A 20,773-nucleotide genomic window follows, 5' to 3' on the forward strand; every position below is an offset into this window, starting at 1 on the left:
GACCTGATGCGCTGCTTTATCGGAGTCTGCTGTCATTAATCTCCGTCTTTATGAATGGTGGGGAAGCAGCAGCTGTACACAAGGATAAACAGCCGTAGCAGCAGAGATGCTTTGAACTGCTCTGCTCCTTTGGGGAGGAGATTTGAGATAAAGCCGAATCTGGAAAACATCAGTGGTGGTGCACCGAGAGCCGCTGGTCGCCCCCGCCGGACCCTTCCACCACATTCAGTACCCCTCACCCTGGGGCGGGCACCCTTCTCCCCCTCTTCCCTGCGCTGCCCGCAGCCGGGGGGTCGGGAGAGGAGCGCGGCTTTGCGGAGCTGTGTGTTGATGTCCCCTCACTCCCACCGCACATCTGCCGCGACCCTGACACATCTGGCCGCTGCCCCGCGGCGGGGCAGCATCTGCCGGCACATCTGGGCTCGCGCGGCCCCTCCCCGCGGGCACATCTGTCGGCGGCGGGGGGCGGCCCCGCGGCGGGGCGGGAGGAGCGCGGGTCGGCGCAGCCCCGCCGCCGGCCGGGGCGGGCAGAGCCGGCGCGGCGCGGAGGGGAGCGACGGCCCGATGGGGCGGCCGACCGGCAGCCTGGCCCCGCTCCGGCTGCTGCTGCTCCTGGCGCTGGGACACGGCTGGACCTACCGGGAGGAGCCGCAGGACGGCGACAGGTGGGTGTTGCGATAGCGAGGCTGCTTCTGTGCTCCCCATCTACCACCTTCTTTTTCTTTTTTCCTACCCTTTGGGGTTTTTTTAATACTCCGACCCTCCGCCTTCCAGGGAGGTTTGCTCCGAGAACAAAATCACCACCACCAGGTACCCCTGCCTGAAGCCCACGGGAGAGCTCACCACCTGCTTCAGGTGAGCGCCGCAGCCGGGGAGGACGCGGGGCAGAGGGGGCGCGGGGCTCACTCGTGTCCGCGGCTGGGGACAGGCTGCTCGCGGGGAAGGCGGGGGGGGACACACGCGTGTGGGTGTCAGGCGCAGGGACGGCAGCTGTGCCAGCTGTCTGTCTCCCCGCTGCTCTGTGCTAGCCCACCCCGGCATTCCCGCTACCCCGTGGACCGTGGAGCAGGTAACTTGGTCACATCCCTCCCGCGTTTCGCATCTCCCCTGGCAAGTCCTGCAGTTGTCCCAGGGAACGGTTTCGGTAACTCGCAGTAAACGTCACCTCCGAGACATCGCTGGAGAGAGAGGCCGCGTGTGGTTCTCATTGCTGCACCGAAGCCACAGACAGTTTTTGATACGGTGAGAGAGGCTTCCTCTGACCTGGGTGTCCGGGACCACACTGGAGCTATAGTTGCATCAGTTGCAGGATAATCAGCGAGATCATCTGGATTTGTGCTACACAAAATATATCTGAAGTTAGGTAGATGAATCGCTCTCAGAATTGATAACTTGAGCAACCAGCACTGAGGGAGAAATTCAGCAGAGGCCTCTGAAATTAAGTAAGATGACTCTAATCATGAGTTTTCATTTTTCAGCTGTGTGTTTGAGAAACATCATCTGTTTTAATGATGACAGCTGTCCAGAGCTGTCAGTGATTGACAGTGGATGTGCTTTTTTGAAGAGCTGTACACAAGTATGAGCACACAGACATCCCTTCACTGATGCCCTCAGGTTAGCCTTGTCCCCACAGACGAGATGTTTCATGTATGAAAGCTGCTTCTTATGAGAGGCTGCTTTGTGGAGGCAACTGTGTGTGTATGCTTGCATGTGACAAGGAGCCACTTCTGTATACCAAAATTACAGTAACACGTGTAGAAAGTGTTACAGAGTGTCCACTCCTCAGAGACTGTCCATCTCTTCTGTTTGGCATTAGTTCCAAAGAGCTGTAGGCAAACCTTGCAGCAGCGTTGTCCCTCTCCCATCTTCTCAGGCTTGTTCGTTCCCTCTGGCAGCCACAGCCACCTGGGACAGTGTCCTGCCACTGCCCAATTCTTAGGAGCATTAGCTTCCTCCCAGTCCTTGGGAAGGGCCCTGCAGGGGATGGAGACCACCCTTCCCTGCATCGCTTATCTTCTCTCTCTCCTCTCACTGTGAAGGTGAGGCAGAGCAGTTCTTACAAGCAGTTCTGTAGGACCAGTGGCAACACATTTTGGAGAGGGGCAACATTGTGAAGGTTTTGCAGGTTCTTGGTTGAACCTGCAGCAGTTCTCTGGTTTGGGGGCAGAGCACTGGGGTGGACAAGACTGTTCTGAGTGGGAAGTTACTGAATGAAGATGCCAGAGTGGGAGCTGCATAAGGCAGCACATGACCATCCTGCTCCTTTTGCGTGTCGTAAAATCCATCTGAGGAAAGTGAATCTGCTTTGTGCGTGACAGAGGAGGACTGGACAGGCTCCACTGGCTGCTATGGACCACTGTGCAAAGAAAGCAGGACTCTGTCCAGCTGCCGAGTCCCACTTGTGCCTGTTTCATCCTTCCTGAGGTATTTCTGACCTTTGGGCTCTGGTTGTGACGAGCCTCCCTCCCCAGCTCCCCCTCTGCACAATCCCAAGTGATATTTACTGTCCCAAATCAGCACAGTCTGTGTGGATGAGAATTTGGAAATTGCCGCATTGACCTCTTGGTTGTTTTAGTTCAAACATTTTCTGTATGTATGACTTCTAAGTCTCCCTTGCTTTAAAAAAGAAAAAAATTCCAATTCTGTGTAATCATGTATTTTTAAGGTTTAACCTTTAGGCTTGGGTGAGGGCTCAATTCCCCAGCCTGCAAGGTCTCTTTCATGAGAGATGCACAAGAGCAGGGCAGCAACTCTGAGGGGGAGCAGCTCCGCTCAGCAGAGCAGCTCTGCACTGGGCACAGACCTGAGCTGCAATGTGCTGGCAGTCCTGTCCCTCAGAGCTGTGGCATGCTCTGGCAAGGACCTGCAGCATCACCCCCGAGGTGGTGAACCCCAGGGGCAGAACACCACCCCCGTTTCTCCTGCCAACAAGGTGTGCTCTCAGCAGGCACGTGGGATTACCCTTGGCAGAACACATTTTAATGTAAGATTCATTAATATTTTGAGGTTGAGGCTGTTAACAAGACCACAGGAAACTTGCAAGTGTTGACTAATCCTGTGGTGCCTCAAGGCGGATTTTGTTTCATAGGACATTCAGGAGATTAAGGATTCAGTTTTCATCTCTGGAATGACAACCAACTCTTAAAGAACTTCAGCTTGGTAGAAACTCAGCTGTGGTTTTTAGGAGCTTTCACTCCAAGTTTCAGATAAACTTGATTTTGCTGTTCTATAGTTTATTCTTTCAACACTTCATTTTTTTATCTTCCTACACATCTTTATCACAGTATTTCATAATGACAATAGTTATGTAATTTATATACATCGTTAGAGGTAGATAAAGGGATAGTTCATGTCAGCTTCTATTTACTATTAGCAGACACACCTAACTTCTTTTCTAGGTCAAAGTACCATTTGTGTAGAAATTATACAAACTGACACAAAATTTGTCTTAATATATCAGGCATAAGGCAACATGCATCATTACTGATGATTTGTTGTGAAATTAGTTAAATAAAATAAGGAATACAAGTGAGGCTAGACATTAAAATTCCTGAGCAAAATGCTTGATAGAAAGTAATATCATCCTTTTATACCTCCTGCTGGAGTTTGTCATGAAAATCAGCATGTTTCTAGACCACTTCAGTAAAAATAGCATCTTTTCATCACAAAAAGTATTTCTTGATTTTATTTTTTTAACCAGATTTACTCATGATTAAAGATGATCCAAGTGGGGGACCAAGCCAGAAGTGGGGCCAAGCACTGAGAATATACTGGCAGTTTTCCCTGTGGTCATAGCAACCACGTACACAATCAGACGTATTTTTTTGCTTTTGAATGTGTGCAGTCTGGCCTTTGGTTTAGTTTGATTTGTTATTTTTTTTATATGTCCTCTGTATTTGTTTTCATAAGAGTACAAAAGAACAGATGCAAAAAGCAGAGGGAGCTTATACAAAATCTTTTCTGTGGAAATCTCACTTAAACTTTTGTATGTAACTGCACAAAGAACCCAGTACTGATGTCCCCATCAGGTAGGTATGGGGAAGAATTTCTGCAGATTTGTTGATAGTGGTATGGTCCAATAAGACTTTGAATTCCTACTGTATGCCAAAATTCATCAAATTTGAGGAAATTTAGGGCAGCATGAGAATATGAAGTCCCAGTCTTTTGTTCCTGTCTTTTCCAGTTGTTTGAATGTGATGTCAACCTGTTTCACTCATACAGACTTCTAAACACTTTGTTGGCATGAAAAATTACACAAATGTTGCGTTTTTCTCCTGTGCCTGTGAGAATTCAGTTTCTGCATCCTTGCAGGAGTCCTTTTCATTACAGTCCTTCCTTCATTTCCATTTTAAACAGTGCTCCTGGGTGTTTTTGCTCTGGTCCAGAAGGAAAAGCAGCATCTGGGACAGGTATCCCCTTGCTTCATCCTGATTGAGAAGCTGCCTTCCCATAAGGGAGTGGTAGTGGTTATGTCATTCTGAGTTCAGGAGGATCACGTCTAATTTTGTTCAATTTATTAATTGGAGTTTCTCCCTTTTTAAAAACCAACAAGCTTGATTGCCACAGTAACTGTTGTATATTAGGAGAGCTAAATATTTTACTCAGTTAGAATTCAGAGAGTGTAATGAATTATTCAGAATTATTCAATATATGTCCTTAGAAACATTTTCCAGTGGGAAGCTGTTAGAAGTTGTAGGAAGATTCAAGCATGAAATGTGGGAAAACAAGAATATTTTTATTGCCTGACTGTGCCCATCTCTTTGCCTACTAGACACTTAAATATTGTTGTAAGTTGGCATGAAAGAAATAGTCTTGCTGCTCCTCAGAAAAATTTTATAAAATGTTAAATTAAGGAAACCAGTAGCTGTAAATCGGGCAAATGAAAATTTGAACCTGGATCTGCACATCTGATAAGAACGCTTTAGCCATTGCCTTCGTGGGCAAAGGGAAGATTTGGGGTTTTTTTCTTTTATTCAGGTGAAACTGTTAGTCTAAATTAGTTGACAAAACTGATTGTTTTAAAAACAACTGACATGGTAAGAGAAATTACCCATCTTTCTCTGGTATCACCACAAGTAGTCTCCTGCATTTTTTGCTGAAAATGAAGCATGCAAGGACAAGTTATACCCTAATTTTGTATATTCAGTGATGGAGACTTCTCCTGGTCCTTCCTTCTGCAGGACCAGCAAGGAGTAAACAGTTTAGAGTCAGGGTGCTGGGCACAACAATTCTAGCTAATGATGGTGAAATCTTTGGGAAGATGAGCCAAGTCTTTACATATATCTCCAAGCAAACTCCATGTTGCGGAACTTAAATCTTGGCTAAGGACTCAATCTGTAACTTTTTTTTTTTTTTTTTTAAGTAATTTGCAAGAAAGATCTTTTAAATAGGACGAACACATTTCAGGGTATGTTGTCAGCCTCTTCATCTGATAGTTAGCAGCTACAAGTATTTTGCATAAGCCCTTCCAGCACTTCAGGTTTCAAATTATGCTGTAAAATATTGTTTTACACTTCCTAACAAAAAGACAATTCCAATGTATTGTGAAAGAAAATGAATATGTATTTATACCTTACTTTGTTCTGATGCTAAACAGAGATCACAAGCATTTCTTTTTACCCTCTTCAATGCTGACACTGCTGGTGAAGCCTACTATTTTTTATAGACTGTATAATTTTGCACATTCTTAAAAGATAAAAGTAATTGCAAAGAAGTTGGATTGTAGCTGTTTCACAAAGAGCAACACTTTCACTAATATGCCCTTGGGGACCATATGCAATTCCTTGTTCCCAGATACTCAGCAAGCATGTAGCAAAGCTTTCCAACATAAAAAAATTATTGCTGTATATAGTTTTCGAGCTTTCAGCTGGAGTAAGCAGGGATAATCTTCGGTCATCTTATCTTCTGACTTTACTTTTCATAAATTTCTTTTTTATAGTTGCTATTGCATTTCCTCTCTGAAGTTTTGCTGACTATTCCATATCATTGAAAGAGCCCAAACTGATATAACAGTTAAACAAGAAACTAACCTGATTAGAGCAAACTACTGCCTAATCTCCAGTTATCTTGAAGGGAAATACAGTCCATAGTAGAATTTTGCTGAAAATTTAGAGAGAATATGATTTCAAACTTTGTATTGGTTTCAGAAAACTAAATATACAGAATATACATTTATATTCACATTTTAAAAAAAAATTCTTCCAGGGAATTGTCATCACAGGTAGAACTTTGTACATATCTATGAATAAAATTTTCTTCAATACAGTACTTGTTTTACAAAACCATGTATGCTACAATGGTGCCAAGAGATGCTTCCTAGCTTTCCTAGATTTTTTATTTTTTTCCACTATTGCTTCAAGTTGTATGGTTCTGACTGCATTCAGCCCTGAGTCTCATTCATTTTTCTTGGCCGTGATTGCCAAAGGAGCAGATTGCTCATAGCTACTGAGAGACATTGTGAGTATCTGCTGGTTAAGGATAACACCAAGGCCACACAGCTGCCTTTAGGCTTCCTTGCTACACTTGAGTGGCCGTGACTTTCCGTATCACTTTTCTGTCTCAGGTGCTAAGAATAAGAAACCTAATTATTTCTGGTTTTTGGTGATGTTAGGGACACCTGAGATCTCAGCAGATGTGGATGATACTGGCTGCAGCAGATTCCTGCAGCGAAACATGGGTTTCCTGTGGGTTTCCTGTGCAGTGTCTCCTCTGTACAGCCAATTCACTACAAAATGAAACAATTTAATTAGAGGTCTTAAAGAACGTTGTGTAATTACTGTGAGTGGTGCTCTCAGGTACAATGTGCTAATTAAAGGATGAGGTCAGGCAAGTGGTCGTTCACGTAGTCCAGGAGTTTTTGATGTTCACATCAAAGCAGTTTGGAGAATTTTAGAACTGGCAAGCCAAGAGCTTTATGATAAGTGCCCTGCTTGGTGGTTTGATTGATAATGAAACCCAGGTGCTTTGCATTATGGTTTTCATCTACAGAATATAGGGTTAAATATGAACTGACTTTGCTGACCATGTTGTCTAGCTCAGAGACTCCAGACAAACAAAATAGTAGCCCCAGGGCCTCCCATGCCTGATACCAAATAGGTAATAAAAATAGGCCACCAAAGGGAACATGACGTTTGTAATTATCTTAAGTATTGTATATGTTCCCTACGGTCAGGCTGTTTTGTCCTTAAAAAAGTGATTGTAGTTTCTCCTGCTAACAGCAGGATGTTATTAATACTTGTATTACTGCTCCCATTGTGGTAGACACCCATTGAGCTGAGCTGTGCTGTACTGATTGCAGACAAAACAGGCAAGACAGAAAAGGCAGGAATGGAAGGATAAAGATATGGAGCAGCAGTAAAGAGAAAGGACATAACACCCAGGGGCACGGAGCAAGCAGAAAAAAGGACTGACACAGCCATAAAAAGACAAAAATTCTGGCCTTGTGGTGGTTTGTGTGACAGATATGTGTGTGACAGAAGGGAGGTAATCACTCCCCAAAGAAGTATAATTTAAATGCTTCCAGGCTTCTATTTAAGTTGAACCCATAAAAACAAAACATCAACCAAAATCAGACAAAAACCCGCACGCACGCACTCCTGGGAGGATTCCTGTTCTCCCAGATAGACTTGGAGCTAAACTACAGGCCCTGATGCATCTTCCCTTGACAGCCTCTCCCTTTCCTTCCTTCCTCAGCTTGGAAAATCTCTCTCCCTCTCTGTCCCTCTCTGTAAAGTGTGTGTCTGTGCAGGGGCAAGAGGGACAACTGATAGGCAGATATTTCAATTTTCCTTTCAGTCCTTACTCTGTTCAGATTGCCTGTGTTCCTTCTCATAGCAAAGAGTTTTTGGGAAGAAGTTAAGCATGAAATATTTAAACTACTTGTGGAAAAGTAGATCAGGCTAGCTAAAGATCCCAGGTAAGACAGGATTGCCCATATTCTTCTGTGAAAGCCATTACCCAGTACAAAGAACATGTGAGCCACAGGTTTTTTGAGACCTCTGCTTTTCTGTCATTGCACGTGTGGAAGGGAAATTACTGTATGTGGGGAACAAGGTCACACAAAGCAGGTATGAGGGAGATGCCTGATGTTGATGTACAGACAAGCAGTTACCCTGTCCCTGGGACAGATGTCATTTCAGATTTCACTCACCCTGGTGCAGTGCTGGTCATTTGGGCAGGTGTGATTTTGGATTTCATTGAGATTGTGGTGAATTCTCACAGTCTTGAGTTTAATATTTTGGTTTTGCCTCCACCTCAGTACCCTGAGTCCTGAGATGACTTTTGTCTCAAAGTGTGAGTCACTGCTGAGTGCTCAGTACCCATGTCACTCCAGCTGGAGCTGTTGGGGATGGCACAGGCCTTTGTCAAAAGTAAGTGAAAGGGAGATGGGTGTCTCCTCTCTGGAGACCTTGTGTTGCTTACATCTCATACAGACCACATGGATCACTCCAGGGTTCCTCTTTTTAATTGTGCCCACCACCCCAAACAAGCAAAGCTGACTTTGATTTGCAGTAAAAAAAAATGCTTTCTCCAAAGTCTGCTCAGATTTTTTTTCTCAGTGTTGTCCATTTTCTGTTTGCTCGGTTTCAGTTTTCAAACTATTAGGGAGCTTCTTTTGTAAACTACCAGTAGCAAATGTCACCCTGCTGCTCAACTTTGCCAGTTCTTCTATGTGGTTCCAATTGTAAGCAGAAACAATGGAAAGCAGAATCCATGCAGTGCTGACTTGATTTCTTCTTGGCCTAGTAAAAAAAAGCAATTTGTTTGCATCTCCTCGAGAGTAGCTCTGTTTAACAGTTGAGGAAAAAAACAATTTCAGTTTTAGACAGTAATCTCAGAGCTTAATGTTTGGAAAATCCTCCTCCCATAAAGAGTGTTTTCCATTGTGTTGTGTTGATTTCATTGCTGATCCTGGTTCAAAAAACGAAGAACAAGACCATCCAGCATTTAGCATACATCCAGCTATTGTAAATAATTTCTTCTGAGTTTCTTTGTTAGTTTCAAGTTCTAACCACATTTGTTTTAATTGACAATCTGTGCTGTAATTGAAAGGAGATGAAATACACAGGGTTTGTACTAACTGTATTAATTTTAGCAGCCACTCAGTAGTAAACACACTAAACAGAATTCTTCTCCTTCTTTTCAAATGGACTGGGAGATAAAGTGGTGCAGACACAGTGTTTTAAGTGGGAAAGAGAGGCAAAATCCAAGTTTTTAAGTGGATCATTTTTGGAAAAATGAATAAGCATATTATAGGTCAATAGCAAGTTGTTGTAGAGCGTGAGTTTGGAGAAATAGAAAGCAATATTCATCGGGGCTAGAAAACATATTATTTCTCTTTCTATGGAAAAATTATTGGTGCATATCTTCCAGCATAAAGTAGCAGTGTTCTTGTTGGCTTCATTATCTCATTATCAACCCCCAAGGAGGAAGGCTGACCATCTAATTCTCTGTAACAAAGTGTGCCCATCCAAGGAGTTGCACTGTACAGTCTTCAAAATGGGTGAAGAAATACATAAAGTATTATCATAATATCTCATGAGAAATGGATGAATGCTGAAAATATAGAAATTTGTGAAAGTACACCCAGACAAAAAGTGTGCTCAGAACTCTGTATAAGAGAGAGAAAATAACTTTATTGGATGCATTTTTTCTTTGTAAATAACTTCCTGCCCAGAGCTCCAGTGTCTCTGTGGAATGTTAATATTTCTGCGATCACATTCAATGCGTTTAATGTATGTTGTAAACCGGACATCTTGCCTACTCAATAAGATGTTATTATCATACTCAATTTTCACTAAAGAGTTTATTATCATAGCTGCACTAAAATAGTGGTGTCATTTCCTAAACACTGCTCTCTGGAATTCTGACAAAACCCCTTAGTTTAGAGATTATTGCCTTGGAGAGTTGAAACAAAAATAGCCAAAGGGAAAATATTTAATCTTTAAAACAGCATCTGTGGGAAGAGGAAAAAAACAGGTGAAAACAGGGAGTTTGGTAGTTTTTTGATAGTTCTTAGTGGTTGCGAAGTGGAGAGTGAGAAAGAGACTTGAGGGACCAGGACTAGAGCTACTGTTTGGTAAATGCTTAATCCTGCTGGGAATATGTGCTTTAAACACCTGAGGCAGGAGTAAGGAACAGTGGCAGACAGACAATGCTGGCAGCCTGGGCTGATCTTTGGAATTCTGTAGCACGATGAACCCAGCTGTTGTTCTGCACAGTGGCCTGGGCAGTCTAAGGGGAAGTGGTGCCTCAGACTGTGACTCCTCTGGTGCCTCAGACATTGAATTTCTTGATGTATTACTTAATGGACTGCTTGTATGCAAAATACTGTGTTTGCTTACGTAGTTGTGTGAAGGTTATTTTGATGCATATTTGGATTTTAAAAGCTTATTAGGGTTTTTTATTTGTTTTGTTTTCCCTGAGGAAAGTATATGTCTACTCTGCTGGACTTGCCTGGAGGCCTGGAGAGATAAGAAGCCTACAAATAGGTCATGGGGGGGGGCTTAGTGGCTTTTTTTGTTGTTTGGTTTCATTTGGGACTTTTTGCTCCTTTGGTTTTTTTGTTTCTTTGTTTTGTTTGTTAGTTTGTTTGGCTTGTGGGGGTTGGTTTGTTTTTAATTTAATGGGCTTTTTTTAGAGTTTTGGTGCAAAAGTATTAGTTTCAAGGTCTTTTCATTTTAAAATTAAGAAATATAAAATGGAATGAGGAGTGTAATTAGAAATAGAGAACGTGGGATTTGTTTTTATTCTACCTTATCCTGCTTGCCTTCTAGCTTGTCTAGTAGCAAACCAGAAGATGCTGAACATGCTGCTTCAGAGTGTTGTCCTGCTCAGTGTCACACTTCAGTTCCCTACATTTCTAACTTCCATCAATGCACAGTAAATTAGGGATGACAGAGGGAATTGGGACAATCTGACACTTCCCAGTTTTCAGACACTTCTTTTCAGAGTCTGCTTTGGGAGTTCAGGCACCAGTTCTTTTCACTGTATATGGTCAATGAGGAGAAAAGGAAAGTTTGCCTAACAGCAAGCTAACATGATATTTCCTCTTAGTTTTAAAATTTAAAGAGAAATGGAAATTTTGCTGTCATATAACCTCAGCAAAGTGCTATATCCACGAGGTTTTTTAAAGACAGACCTGCTTCCCTGAGTCTTCTTGGGGTATGAAGTCAATTCAAAGTGCGATCAAACCTTCTCCTTATGTTTGATCTTAAACTAGGCCCTTTTCCTGCAGAAATTTCTGTGTGGCACAGGAGTTTAAGAACATTTTATGATTGTGTCTGCAGGATTGGCCCCTTTTCAATTTTTCTTAGAAGCTCACCTCTGTTAAAAGATGTCTCTCTTGGTCCCTGCATGGGTACTAAAGAAGTTGTATGAAAAGATTTGTAGAGGTTTGCACTTCCATGGCTCTGCTGACTTCCCTGGACCTACACCAAAGTACGTCAGTTGGGGAATTCTTCATAATTAATCTTAGCATTCCATGAAAAAAAAAATGCAGAAGAAAGATGTTAAAGCAGATCTTACCAACAAAGCGAATTCTCTGCCTGGTTTTCCAAGCTGAGATTCTTGGCCAGAGTCTTGTTTTTGCTGTTTGTTGTCCTCGTGCTGACCCATACTTGAATTTGCGGTTTTATTGACTGTGCCTGGAAGGGTCCTGGACAGTGCCCCTCCAGATTTACATCGGTGGGAGCACTGTGATCCAGGGAGGCAGAGGGGTTTAACCTTAGGAGGGCCTTGCCAGGTGTCAAGTTCTAGGTCCTGAGCTTCATTTCTCTGCTTCTCAAGGAGCTGTATCATGCCAAATTCTGCTTTCAGTTACCCAGTGAAATCCTCTATAAGATGTCAGTATTACCTAATTCTCCTGCTATAAAATGGAGGGGAAAGCCTAATTTATGCCTCACAGGAAGAAAGAGAACCTGAAAGCTTATGCTGAAGATGTAGCATTCCTGTTACAGCAAAGAAGATTGTTGTAAATCAAATGTTCAAATAACTTGCTAGACTTTGTTTACTTTGGTGATTTGCTGTCATTCCAGTTCAACAAAATACTACTGTTTGAGATAAGAAGAAAATTGCACATTTTTAAGAGTATATTTTTTCATATCCAACAAGAGACAAATTAGATTTTTGAGATGTTTTCTTATGTTTCAAAAGTATCCAGAGTATTTCCGCAGTGGGAGTAAGCTAATGGTACATCACTGGAACATCTCCAGTGAAAATAACTGTGGCAGAGTGAAAAAAGCAGTAGAAAACAAGTAGTCAGGAACAACAATGGCAAAAATACACATATATTTATTTATACATCCTTGTTTGCAGTATAGACCTCTGGATATTTTTAAATATCATTAAAGTAGACCTCAAACATTTTCATTGACCTTTCAGTCATTACACTTATAAATAGTTCCAATGAAAAGAAAACTCTTCCAAGAAATTTTCCTCAAGGACTTGACAAAGATTTAATACAGGACAAATGTATATTCAGGATGAAATCAGAGGGAAAACTTTCCTGTGTTCAGATTCCTCTTAATTGTGTATTAGGTCTGAAGATCCTGGCTGTATTCCATATTGTTCCATTTGTTGCTTGCCTCTGTAAGGCTTCTCTTTTGGAAGAAAGAACGAAACAAATCTAGCAACGCTTTTTATTAAATGCCATCTTGACCTTGCTTCCTGGAAATATAATGGCCCAAAGGATGAAAAATTACAGCAAGTGTTTATTACTGAAATCCAGTCTCAGTTGTGAGAAGATTAAGTGTTTCAAAAGATTTAATATCCTGCCTGCTTCAACGGGATGCATGTGGAAAAGAGCTGCAAAGCACCAGAAAACTGGGAATGGCTGTGTGATGTCTTGCTCTGTAGGCATGTGGTTGATATTTGTGGGAAATACTTAAGAACATGAGTTTTAGAGCTGATTCTAACCACATCCCGATTTCTCTATCAGGCTGCTGTGGGGAAGACTTGGACCATGTATCCTTACATCATCCCAAACGATCTGATGACAATGCAGAGATAAGCAGAGACTCCCAAAATACTGGTTTAAAAGTCAAGAGTCAATTTGGTATTTTGCAGCTGGATATCAATATCTGAATGAAAAACTACCTTAATCCTGATTTTTTTTTTGAGAGTCTTGATAAATAGAGAAGTAGTGCTAACTTCTATTCGAAATAAATTTTATTTTTAAACAGACTAAACTGCAGATTTTAAATAATTCCAAGTTTTTCCTTGTTCCTGGAGATAAAATGAAGTTGTTTGTCTTTGGAGATGCTTTTCCATCTTTTATGGCATTGTAGGGAAACATTCCCTATTTGAAAGACTCCCTGAGACATTTCGTGATACCTTTATAAAATGTAGCATAGTTAATTGGGCAAAACATTTCTTTTGCAACCCTTCCTGAAATACAAGTTTTATGAGCAGATGCAAGATGTTTTTCATTATTTGGTAGCAGATACATAGAGCACAGTGATTATCTTCCTGCTTCACTCAGACTAAATGCACATCTTTGAAAGACTTTGAGAGGCACAGACACTGTTGCCTTTGTTTTGCATTTTTTCATACTACTTCATTTTACAAATTTCCTACCTAAAGAGTAAATTTTCCTCATTGTATTTTTATGTTAACTGCTCTGAGGTAATTCATAGGCTACATTTGGATGTTTCACCATTCCCTTCATAAAGTCAATGTTTAGATGGAGGATTAGCCACCCTGAGGTTTTCCTTTTACAGTATAGGGCTGAAAACCATAACAAAAAGAAATTATTTATAAACTTACCATCTCAGGTCATGAAGTTAGAAAGGTTCTGACAATCTTTTAGCTGCCTGCAATGGCAAAGTATGGATTCTCTTGGAAGAAATTTAGGCTGAGAGATGACAGCATGTACACATAAAAATGGTACATAAATTACTCTCTCATCCAAGGGACCATGAATATTTTGTGTTTGGGTTTAATGCCAGAGTACCAAAAAATTAGCTAGAGCCAAAACCTGTTTTGCACCACTAATGCAAACTGGATATAGTTCCACTGGATTTGGTTGAACTTCTCTAGATTTATGATGCTTTAAATAATGGTGAAAATTAGATTTCATCCCTGAAATTCAACTTTTGTGAGGTCTCCCAGTTCCCATCAGGATGAAGCAATTTGATTGTGTTTAACAATGAATCATCTAACTCAGCAATTGCTGTGTATAAGCAATTAAGTTCTGGTTTTTTAGAACTCATCTGTCTCACCATAGATTTTTAAAGTTATTTTTGATTGTTTGTTATGCAAGACTAAAGGGGAAAAAAAAACCAGCAAAAGAAAAGCCCCAACAAAAACCTATCAAAAGCCAGGTTTCTTGCATAATTTGTTTGGCTGATCAGCACTTCTGGCTGCTTCTAAATAAATAAAAAACATATATGCAATTATTCTTAAAAGTTGGAAATCCTCAATGAACCAATGTAACTTCACTAAAACCAATGAGACTTTGCATTTTTAGCCCTGTCCTGTCAAGATCAGTGTAAGTTTATTCTCTGCCCTGTGATGCCCTAAGAGATGGATGATCAAACCATTTGGATGCTTCAACCCATTGAGCATGGTAGGAATCCAATGCCTGTGTCTCATCTGCCTGTGATCAAGTAAAGGGTATGTGGAACAAAAGAATTAGGAGGGAGCAGTTAATTCTGGTATGTGGTAGAACTTTGCAACTTGCTGATGTGAACAACAAAACAAAACCAACAGGTCACCAATATCATTTTAAAATGTGATCAAGTCTGTGTTCAATATTGTTGTCAGGTCAAACAGGAGGATGCTCTGTATTCCCTCACCTTCACATCACTTTCTTGGTTCTCTGACTTCTCCTGCATTTATCAACATCCCTGAACTGCAGAGAGTAGAAAAGATAATTGATTTTAAGGTTGAGTCTGCTCCTTCCAGGTGCCGAGGCAGAACATACTCTCTCTTTTCCCTTGTTGATTATCCAGGAGGCTCAGCAGTGGGTTTTGTTACAGGTCTGGTTTTTTGCCTTCCTAAATGTGTCATTTTAACTCATGAAGCTTTGTGTAGATCCCTGCAAAGTTGCCTCAAAATTTGCTTTTTTATTTGCTTGCAAACACCTTAACTTAGCTAAAACAGTGCTGCAAGTAAGCAGAGAGATGGAAAACACTTCAGCCTTATCAGGAGTCTAGGGAGAGTGTGTAAGTCTGACAAAGCAGGAATTGGATATGCCCAGGAGAGAAGCCCTGCCAGCATTTTGGAACATGTCAGGATTACACTGTCCCTGTTCCATGCTGTGTGACAGGGAACCATGCAGTGAGTCTGAGAGGAAATTAAAGACATGGATCTGATCACAAATGTAAAACTGCATTTGATTTTGAACAGAAAATTAATTGTGGGTAATTTTTCTGGGACACATAGATTTGTAAATGTAGAGAGGCAGGACAAGCATCCCTGAAACCACTAGTCTGTCATGGCAGTGACAAGGAAAAAGCCCATTAACTTGAATAAATAAGGGGAGATTTATGTCTTTGAAAACTTTGGACTTCTTGTTAGAATTCAGAGAAAAACAGTGCTTTCCCTGGGGTACCTAGGACTGTGAGGAGGTGCTCTGCAGTGCTCCTCGTTCTGTCATCTGAGAAGAGCCAAAGTATATGCATCACCGGGGAGACAACTGCACATTCAGTCTGCTTTAGAGATGTCCTTCTAGTCAGACTTTCTTTAGTGTTTTCTTAGAGGAATATATGCAATCGCTGGAATGTTTGTGCTTTTCTAACACTCTTGCTTGGTGGATCATCGCCACTGGTACTTAAATGTCTGGAAATGAGAGAAAATAAATAGTCATCTAAACTTGGCAGCAATTGATCCCCAACAGGGATTACCTAAACCATTTGCTCTTCCATGTATCTTGTAAAGAAGCAGCCTGTTGTAGGTAAAAAAAATTATTCTTGTCTAGTGGGAGTTGGGGCAGTTGTCTCTTTAAGGAGATGGCACTGCAGATGAGAAGCTTATCTGCTGGGCAAGGCACAGGAGGAAAGGTTTGGTTGCTGGACAACCAGGAACTGGCAATAAGAAAGTCAAGTGTGGTGCCACAGTCTGCATGGTGAAGGCTTTTCAGAAGTAGTGAGAAATTTTTAATACTACTGTGCAAACCCTTGACAAGACCTTAGCTGGAAGAGCCTGAGTAATCTGGTCATTAACTTGCAAGGATGAGGAGGCATACCTGGCACACAGCTTTCAGAAACAGAGACAGCCTGATGGCAAGAGGGAAGTGGTCAAGTGATGGAAAGAAGCAATAACCCCCTTGGAAAGGTAGAAAAAAAATGATGTAGTTATTTGAGTGACGATGAGTACCAAGCTTGAAGACATGGGTCTTGTTAGATCTAGTGCCATATTCATGTGAAAAATATCTTCTGGATCTGGAATTGGTTTGCTCGGGGAATCCTGGACATGACGACAACACCTTGCAGGCATCTTTATGCAAGCACCCAGCTTAGAGTTGCCTTCCTTCTACTGCATAGCTCAGATGCTTTCACTAGCCAGCAAAGCTGTGCCCTTATATGTGTCATGTAGCCAGCTATCTAGTGGCCATGCTGAGCCAGCACTTTTCCAGCTCTCATGGGAAGTCCCAGTGCCACCTTCAGCTGTTAGAAACCAGCAGCTCTCTGTGGTCCTGCTTGCTCCAGCCTGGAGGTGGTTTGTGGCAGCACAGGCTGGGTGTTTGGGACACAAGCTCAACTTTTCACACTTGCACCCAAACCTGTCATTCTACCGCTGATTACTTCAGCAGGATGGAAGCCCTCAGGCTCACACAGTCATCATCTGGTGCCTTAAAATCATGGGCTCCTTCCTTTTTGGCATTTTAGCCTTGTTATTGAATGTGGTGAATGTGGGAAATCTTATCTCTTGTCTGAATGACTTCCATGGCTATGCTCAACATCCTGTGATGGCGCTGCCTCTTTATGAAGGTCTCCCTTGTCATTGTTAGCAGGGAACAAATATCCCTGGAAATAAACAAAACAAGGAAATATAGAAAATACTTGCTATAAACCAGAGCTTTGTTTGAACTGAAGGTTTTCCCAAGGAGCGTACTAATACACATTTAGAGCAGAGCATTCTTTGTCTAGTCCTGAATGTTGATTTTTCCTTTTGAATCCTAGCAGGATAACATGGGGAGTTTGAAATGTCAAGAGTCTCTTTCATTGATCTAAATCATGACAAGTCTTTTGTACAGAATGATTTAAAACCTGAAATGGAATTAGAGCCCTAATGTCATGATGATGCACAAATTCTTGAAAATTTGAATTTTTAATTAGTTTACAGTATGGCATTGCACTACTTTTTGAGGGTGGGGAGAAACGTTTGAGTCTACTTTTCTCAGTACCTGAACAACAGATTTTAACAACAATTAGACAGTATCTCCAGGATCACAGTTTTGGGTAATAGCCATGATATTGTTCAGAGAACAGAACTTTTGCTCTTTATGTTGTTGTTCCAAGCGGCAGTTTTGGGATTAAATGTCTCACGACACCTGTAAAAAGAAAACTTTTTGTATGCATGCTGCCTGCTCAAATCTATCCTGGAGGCTGCTGGTACAAAAGTTGGAATAGTTTGCTTTTACTGTCTTCCATTAGGAGAGTGAAGAAGTGGGTTGTCTTGTCAAGGTGATTTTCAGAGATTCTCGTTACCAGATAATAAGAGAGAGAAGACTTAATCTGGAGGTTGACTCTCCAGTGACCCTTAAAGTTGGAATAACTGAGAAAGCAGCAGTTGCACCAGTAAAGGCTGGAAGTTAGCTGAGGGCTAAGAAAAGGGAGATTGTTGCTGTAAGAAGAACTGAACTGATGCCAGCAGAAAGCTGATACAGCAGCGACATGGGCGATGTTATCTCCCGACGCAGTCGTGACTGCGTTCCAGAGGCTGCAGGGTCAGACCCCGGGTTTGCTTAAGGCTACATGAAGACAAAATACATCCTTTCTATACAACTGTAAACAGCCATCTGAAACAGGATAATTAACATTATTACAATGAGCTCTCTGCTTTGTCAGACTTCTCAGTGTGTCTCTCACCCAAGAAGGACAGAAGAGTCTTTGAAAACATAATTTTCACCAAGTTTAAATGACTCAATGGCCAGAAAGACAGTGGCTATGGCTCAATTTTCCATAATTTGTAGAAATTGCTCCATCTAGATGATTTTTACTACGGGTAGGATTTTACTATTGAGCGAGGATTTATAGGATGAAGTCAAGGCAAGCCTGTCCCAGCCATCCATTCAACTTTCAACCCAACATCTAGAGCTGTTTTCTCCCAGCCTTCTGTATTTAAGGGTCATAACCATAAATGCCAGAGACTTTGGGGCAGATTCTGCTCTTTTTATTATTTTTTAGGTCCTTGGGACATGAATGAAGAACAGTGCAATCATGAGTCATGGCAGCAGACCACCACCAAGGGATTATGACCACTTAACAGAAAGAAGGCAAATATTGCCAGACTTGCCATATTTCCAAGTTACTGGCACGTTTAGTCCTAGGCACAGACATGGCTAATTCTTTAGAAATAGCCACCACATGAGCTGGTGACTAGTTGCCAGGAGGACTCAGGGTGCTGGAAGATACTGGAAGAGTAATGCAGCCTCACAGGTGCTTGGTTTTGGCACATGCCACATGGTGACAATCCTGTAACTTCATATATAAAACAAACAAAATGGAAAAAATGCAAGTAAATAAACAATACCAAGGGTTTGGTTTTTATCACATCCTGATGAAATTGTTAAGTGAAATTTAATCTTCTGTGTCAATTTAACAACCTGACAAGTCTTAGACCAGGAGGTACAATGAGCTAAATTAAAAGATTTATAGAAAAGTAAAGCAGTGGATTTCAGCTTGTGGGGATATTTTGGGTTTTATGTTTACTTTTCAAAAAAATTAGGATGCTAATGTGATGAAGTTACATGCTGTGGGTCAATGTGTTCCCAAATGCAATTTTGAAATAAAACAAATCCCACGCCTAAACTCCCGAAGTCTGGACAGAGGAACTTGTGAGAATACCAGCAAGCTTCACTGACACCCCAGTGCCACTGAGAAGCCAAGCCACATTTTCAGATGGACCAGGTGGCTGGAAGTGCTTCCCAAAGTTTTATCCTATCTCATTCTCCAATTTTCCTTTTGCAGTTTGATTTTTTTGTTGTTTCTCAGTACAGAGATTTTTTTTTTTTTTTTTTGTGCGTGGCACCTAGAAAAGGAAGACAGAAATAAGCCAAATATTTTTTCTGCCATTAATTGTTACAAGCTTAGAGCAGTTACTGTGTCTAGGTCAGGATCTGAAAATATAGTTCCAGTTCTAAAGCCAATAGCTGTATCTCATGCTGTTATTTTGGCAGGGATTTCCAGAGGGGGTACAGTTGAGCAAAAATGGGTGGAGATCTCAAGAAACATTAAATTTCTTGGAAAAGTCAAAAATGAGCAAATAGTATGGGAAAAAATGGAAGAACATGAATTATCTCCACTCTGGGGAGGTATCCGTAATAAGGTTTTCTCAGACGATATATGATCTCTTCTATTTATCAATTGAAATGAAAATCCAAAGGTAAAATCAGGGCTGGAAAGGACTTTGTAGGCTCTGACACCCCCCAGAATCTGTAATTTTTACCTGGGTTATAGGAAAATGTGAAAGAGTATTTTCAGCTGTGACAGCTGTAACATTGCTGTTATGTTTAAGAAACGGCAAAACTAGCAAAGAGCCACAATTTTAATAGGTTTTAGGATCTCTGTTCCACTTGTCTTGAATATGATCTCGATTCACACTGCAGAGTAAAATCAGCACAGGAAACACTGTGTTTTAGAGTAGAAACTGTGTACATTTTCTTATATCCTCAAGCCATGCAGGATTTTGGGGGAAAAAGAGATGACTGTTGCTAACTGATATAAAAACTGCTTTTTCCTCCAATATAGATTTCTATTTACCATCTTCCATGTAGAAGATTTTCAGACACTCATGTGGCATTTTTTCATTTGTTGGGTTGGTTTGTGGTTTGGGCTTTTTCTCCCAATCTAGGCTGGTGTTTTTAATTTCTGTTACATAGCACTGATGAGATAAATGAAGCACCACAGGGGCCCTGAGGATACAACTGGTGTTTCATATTCAGTAAGGAGGTGGAGGAGCTGTAAATCCTCTAAGAAGGATGTGGTGAACAGAGTAACTTCTGAGGGAAATAATCCTCAGCCTTCCTCTCCCCACTGTCCCAGCATCCTTCTGGCTGCTTCCCAAGGGAACGAGCTGTGGGACGTCCATGTGGGGATGGGGCACATCCCACTTAGGACACTCTCAAGAAACAAATCCAAACCATATCCGTGCCTAATAAAATCAGCCAGTTCTGCCAGTATCAGCATCTCCCATCAGCTGGCATCAAAACTGACTGGGTGGGGAAAGGGTAGGAGGTTTCATGAAGTGCCCACAAAGCTCCAACTGTGATCTGTTTTCAGGAACATTATAATGATACTGACTGTGGGATAGAAACCTAAATTGCTTGCGTTTTTGCTGACATTTTGCCAGTGGTGTTTTAGAGCTCAAGACCACACAAGGAAAATGGTGTTCCAGGATATATTGCCTCCTTAAGGAGAGGCTGTGAGACTATGACCTAATGTTTATAATTGTAAGAGTTATTGAGAGTCAATTGAACACGCAAAATTCCCAAGTGACTGCATTTATCACTTGTGTGATTAGCATGCTTGTGGAGTATAAACAGCTGAACAGATCCAAATGGTTGATGAGGTTCATCAAGAGAAAGAAAATTAAAAATATGTCAGATATT

General features: G+C 41.5%; 1 protein-coding gene across 1 annotated transcript in view; it reads left to right on the plus strand.

Annotated features, from left to right (window-relative positions):
- Positions 1 to 538: 538 nt before the first annotated feature.
- CCBE1 (collagen and calcium binding EGF domains 1) overlaps positions 539 to 20,773 on the plus strand; it is a 92,645-nt gene continuing 72,410 nt past the window's right edge. Inside the window, exons 1-2 of the mRNA XM_059836548.1 lie at positions 539 to 665; positions 775 to 855. Of these exons, the coding sequence (XP_059692531.1) occupies positions 565 to 665; positions 775 to 855 (182 nt within the window). The 5' untranslated portion in view covers positions 539 to 564. The remainder of the gene's footprint in view (positions 666 to 774; positions 856 to 20,773) is intronic.

The sequence above is a fragment of the Haemorhous mexicanus genome, chromosome Z, assembly GCF_027477595.1.
Source record: "Haemorhous mexicanus isolate bHaeMex1 chromosome Z, bHaeMex1.pri, whole genome shotgun sequence".
In the NCBI taxonomy this organism is placed as follows: Eukaryota; Metazoa; Chordata; class Aves; order Passeriformes; family Fringillidae; genus Haemorhous; species Haemorhous mexicanus.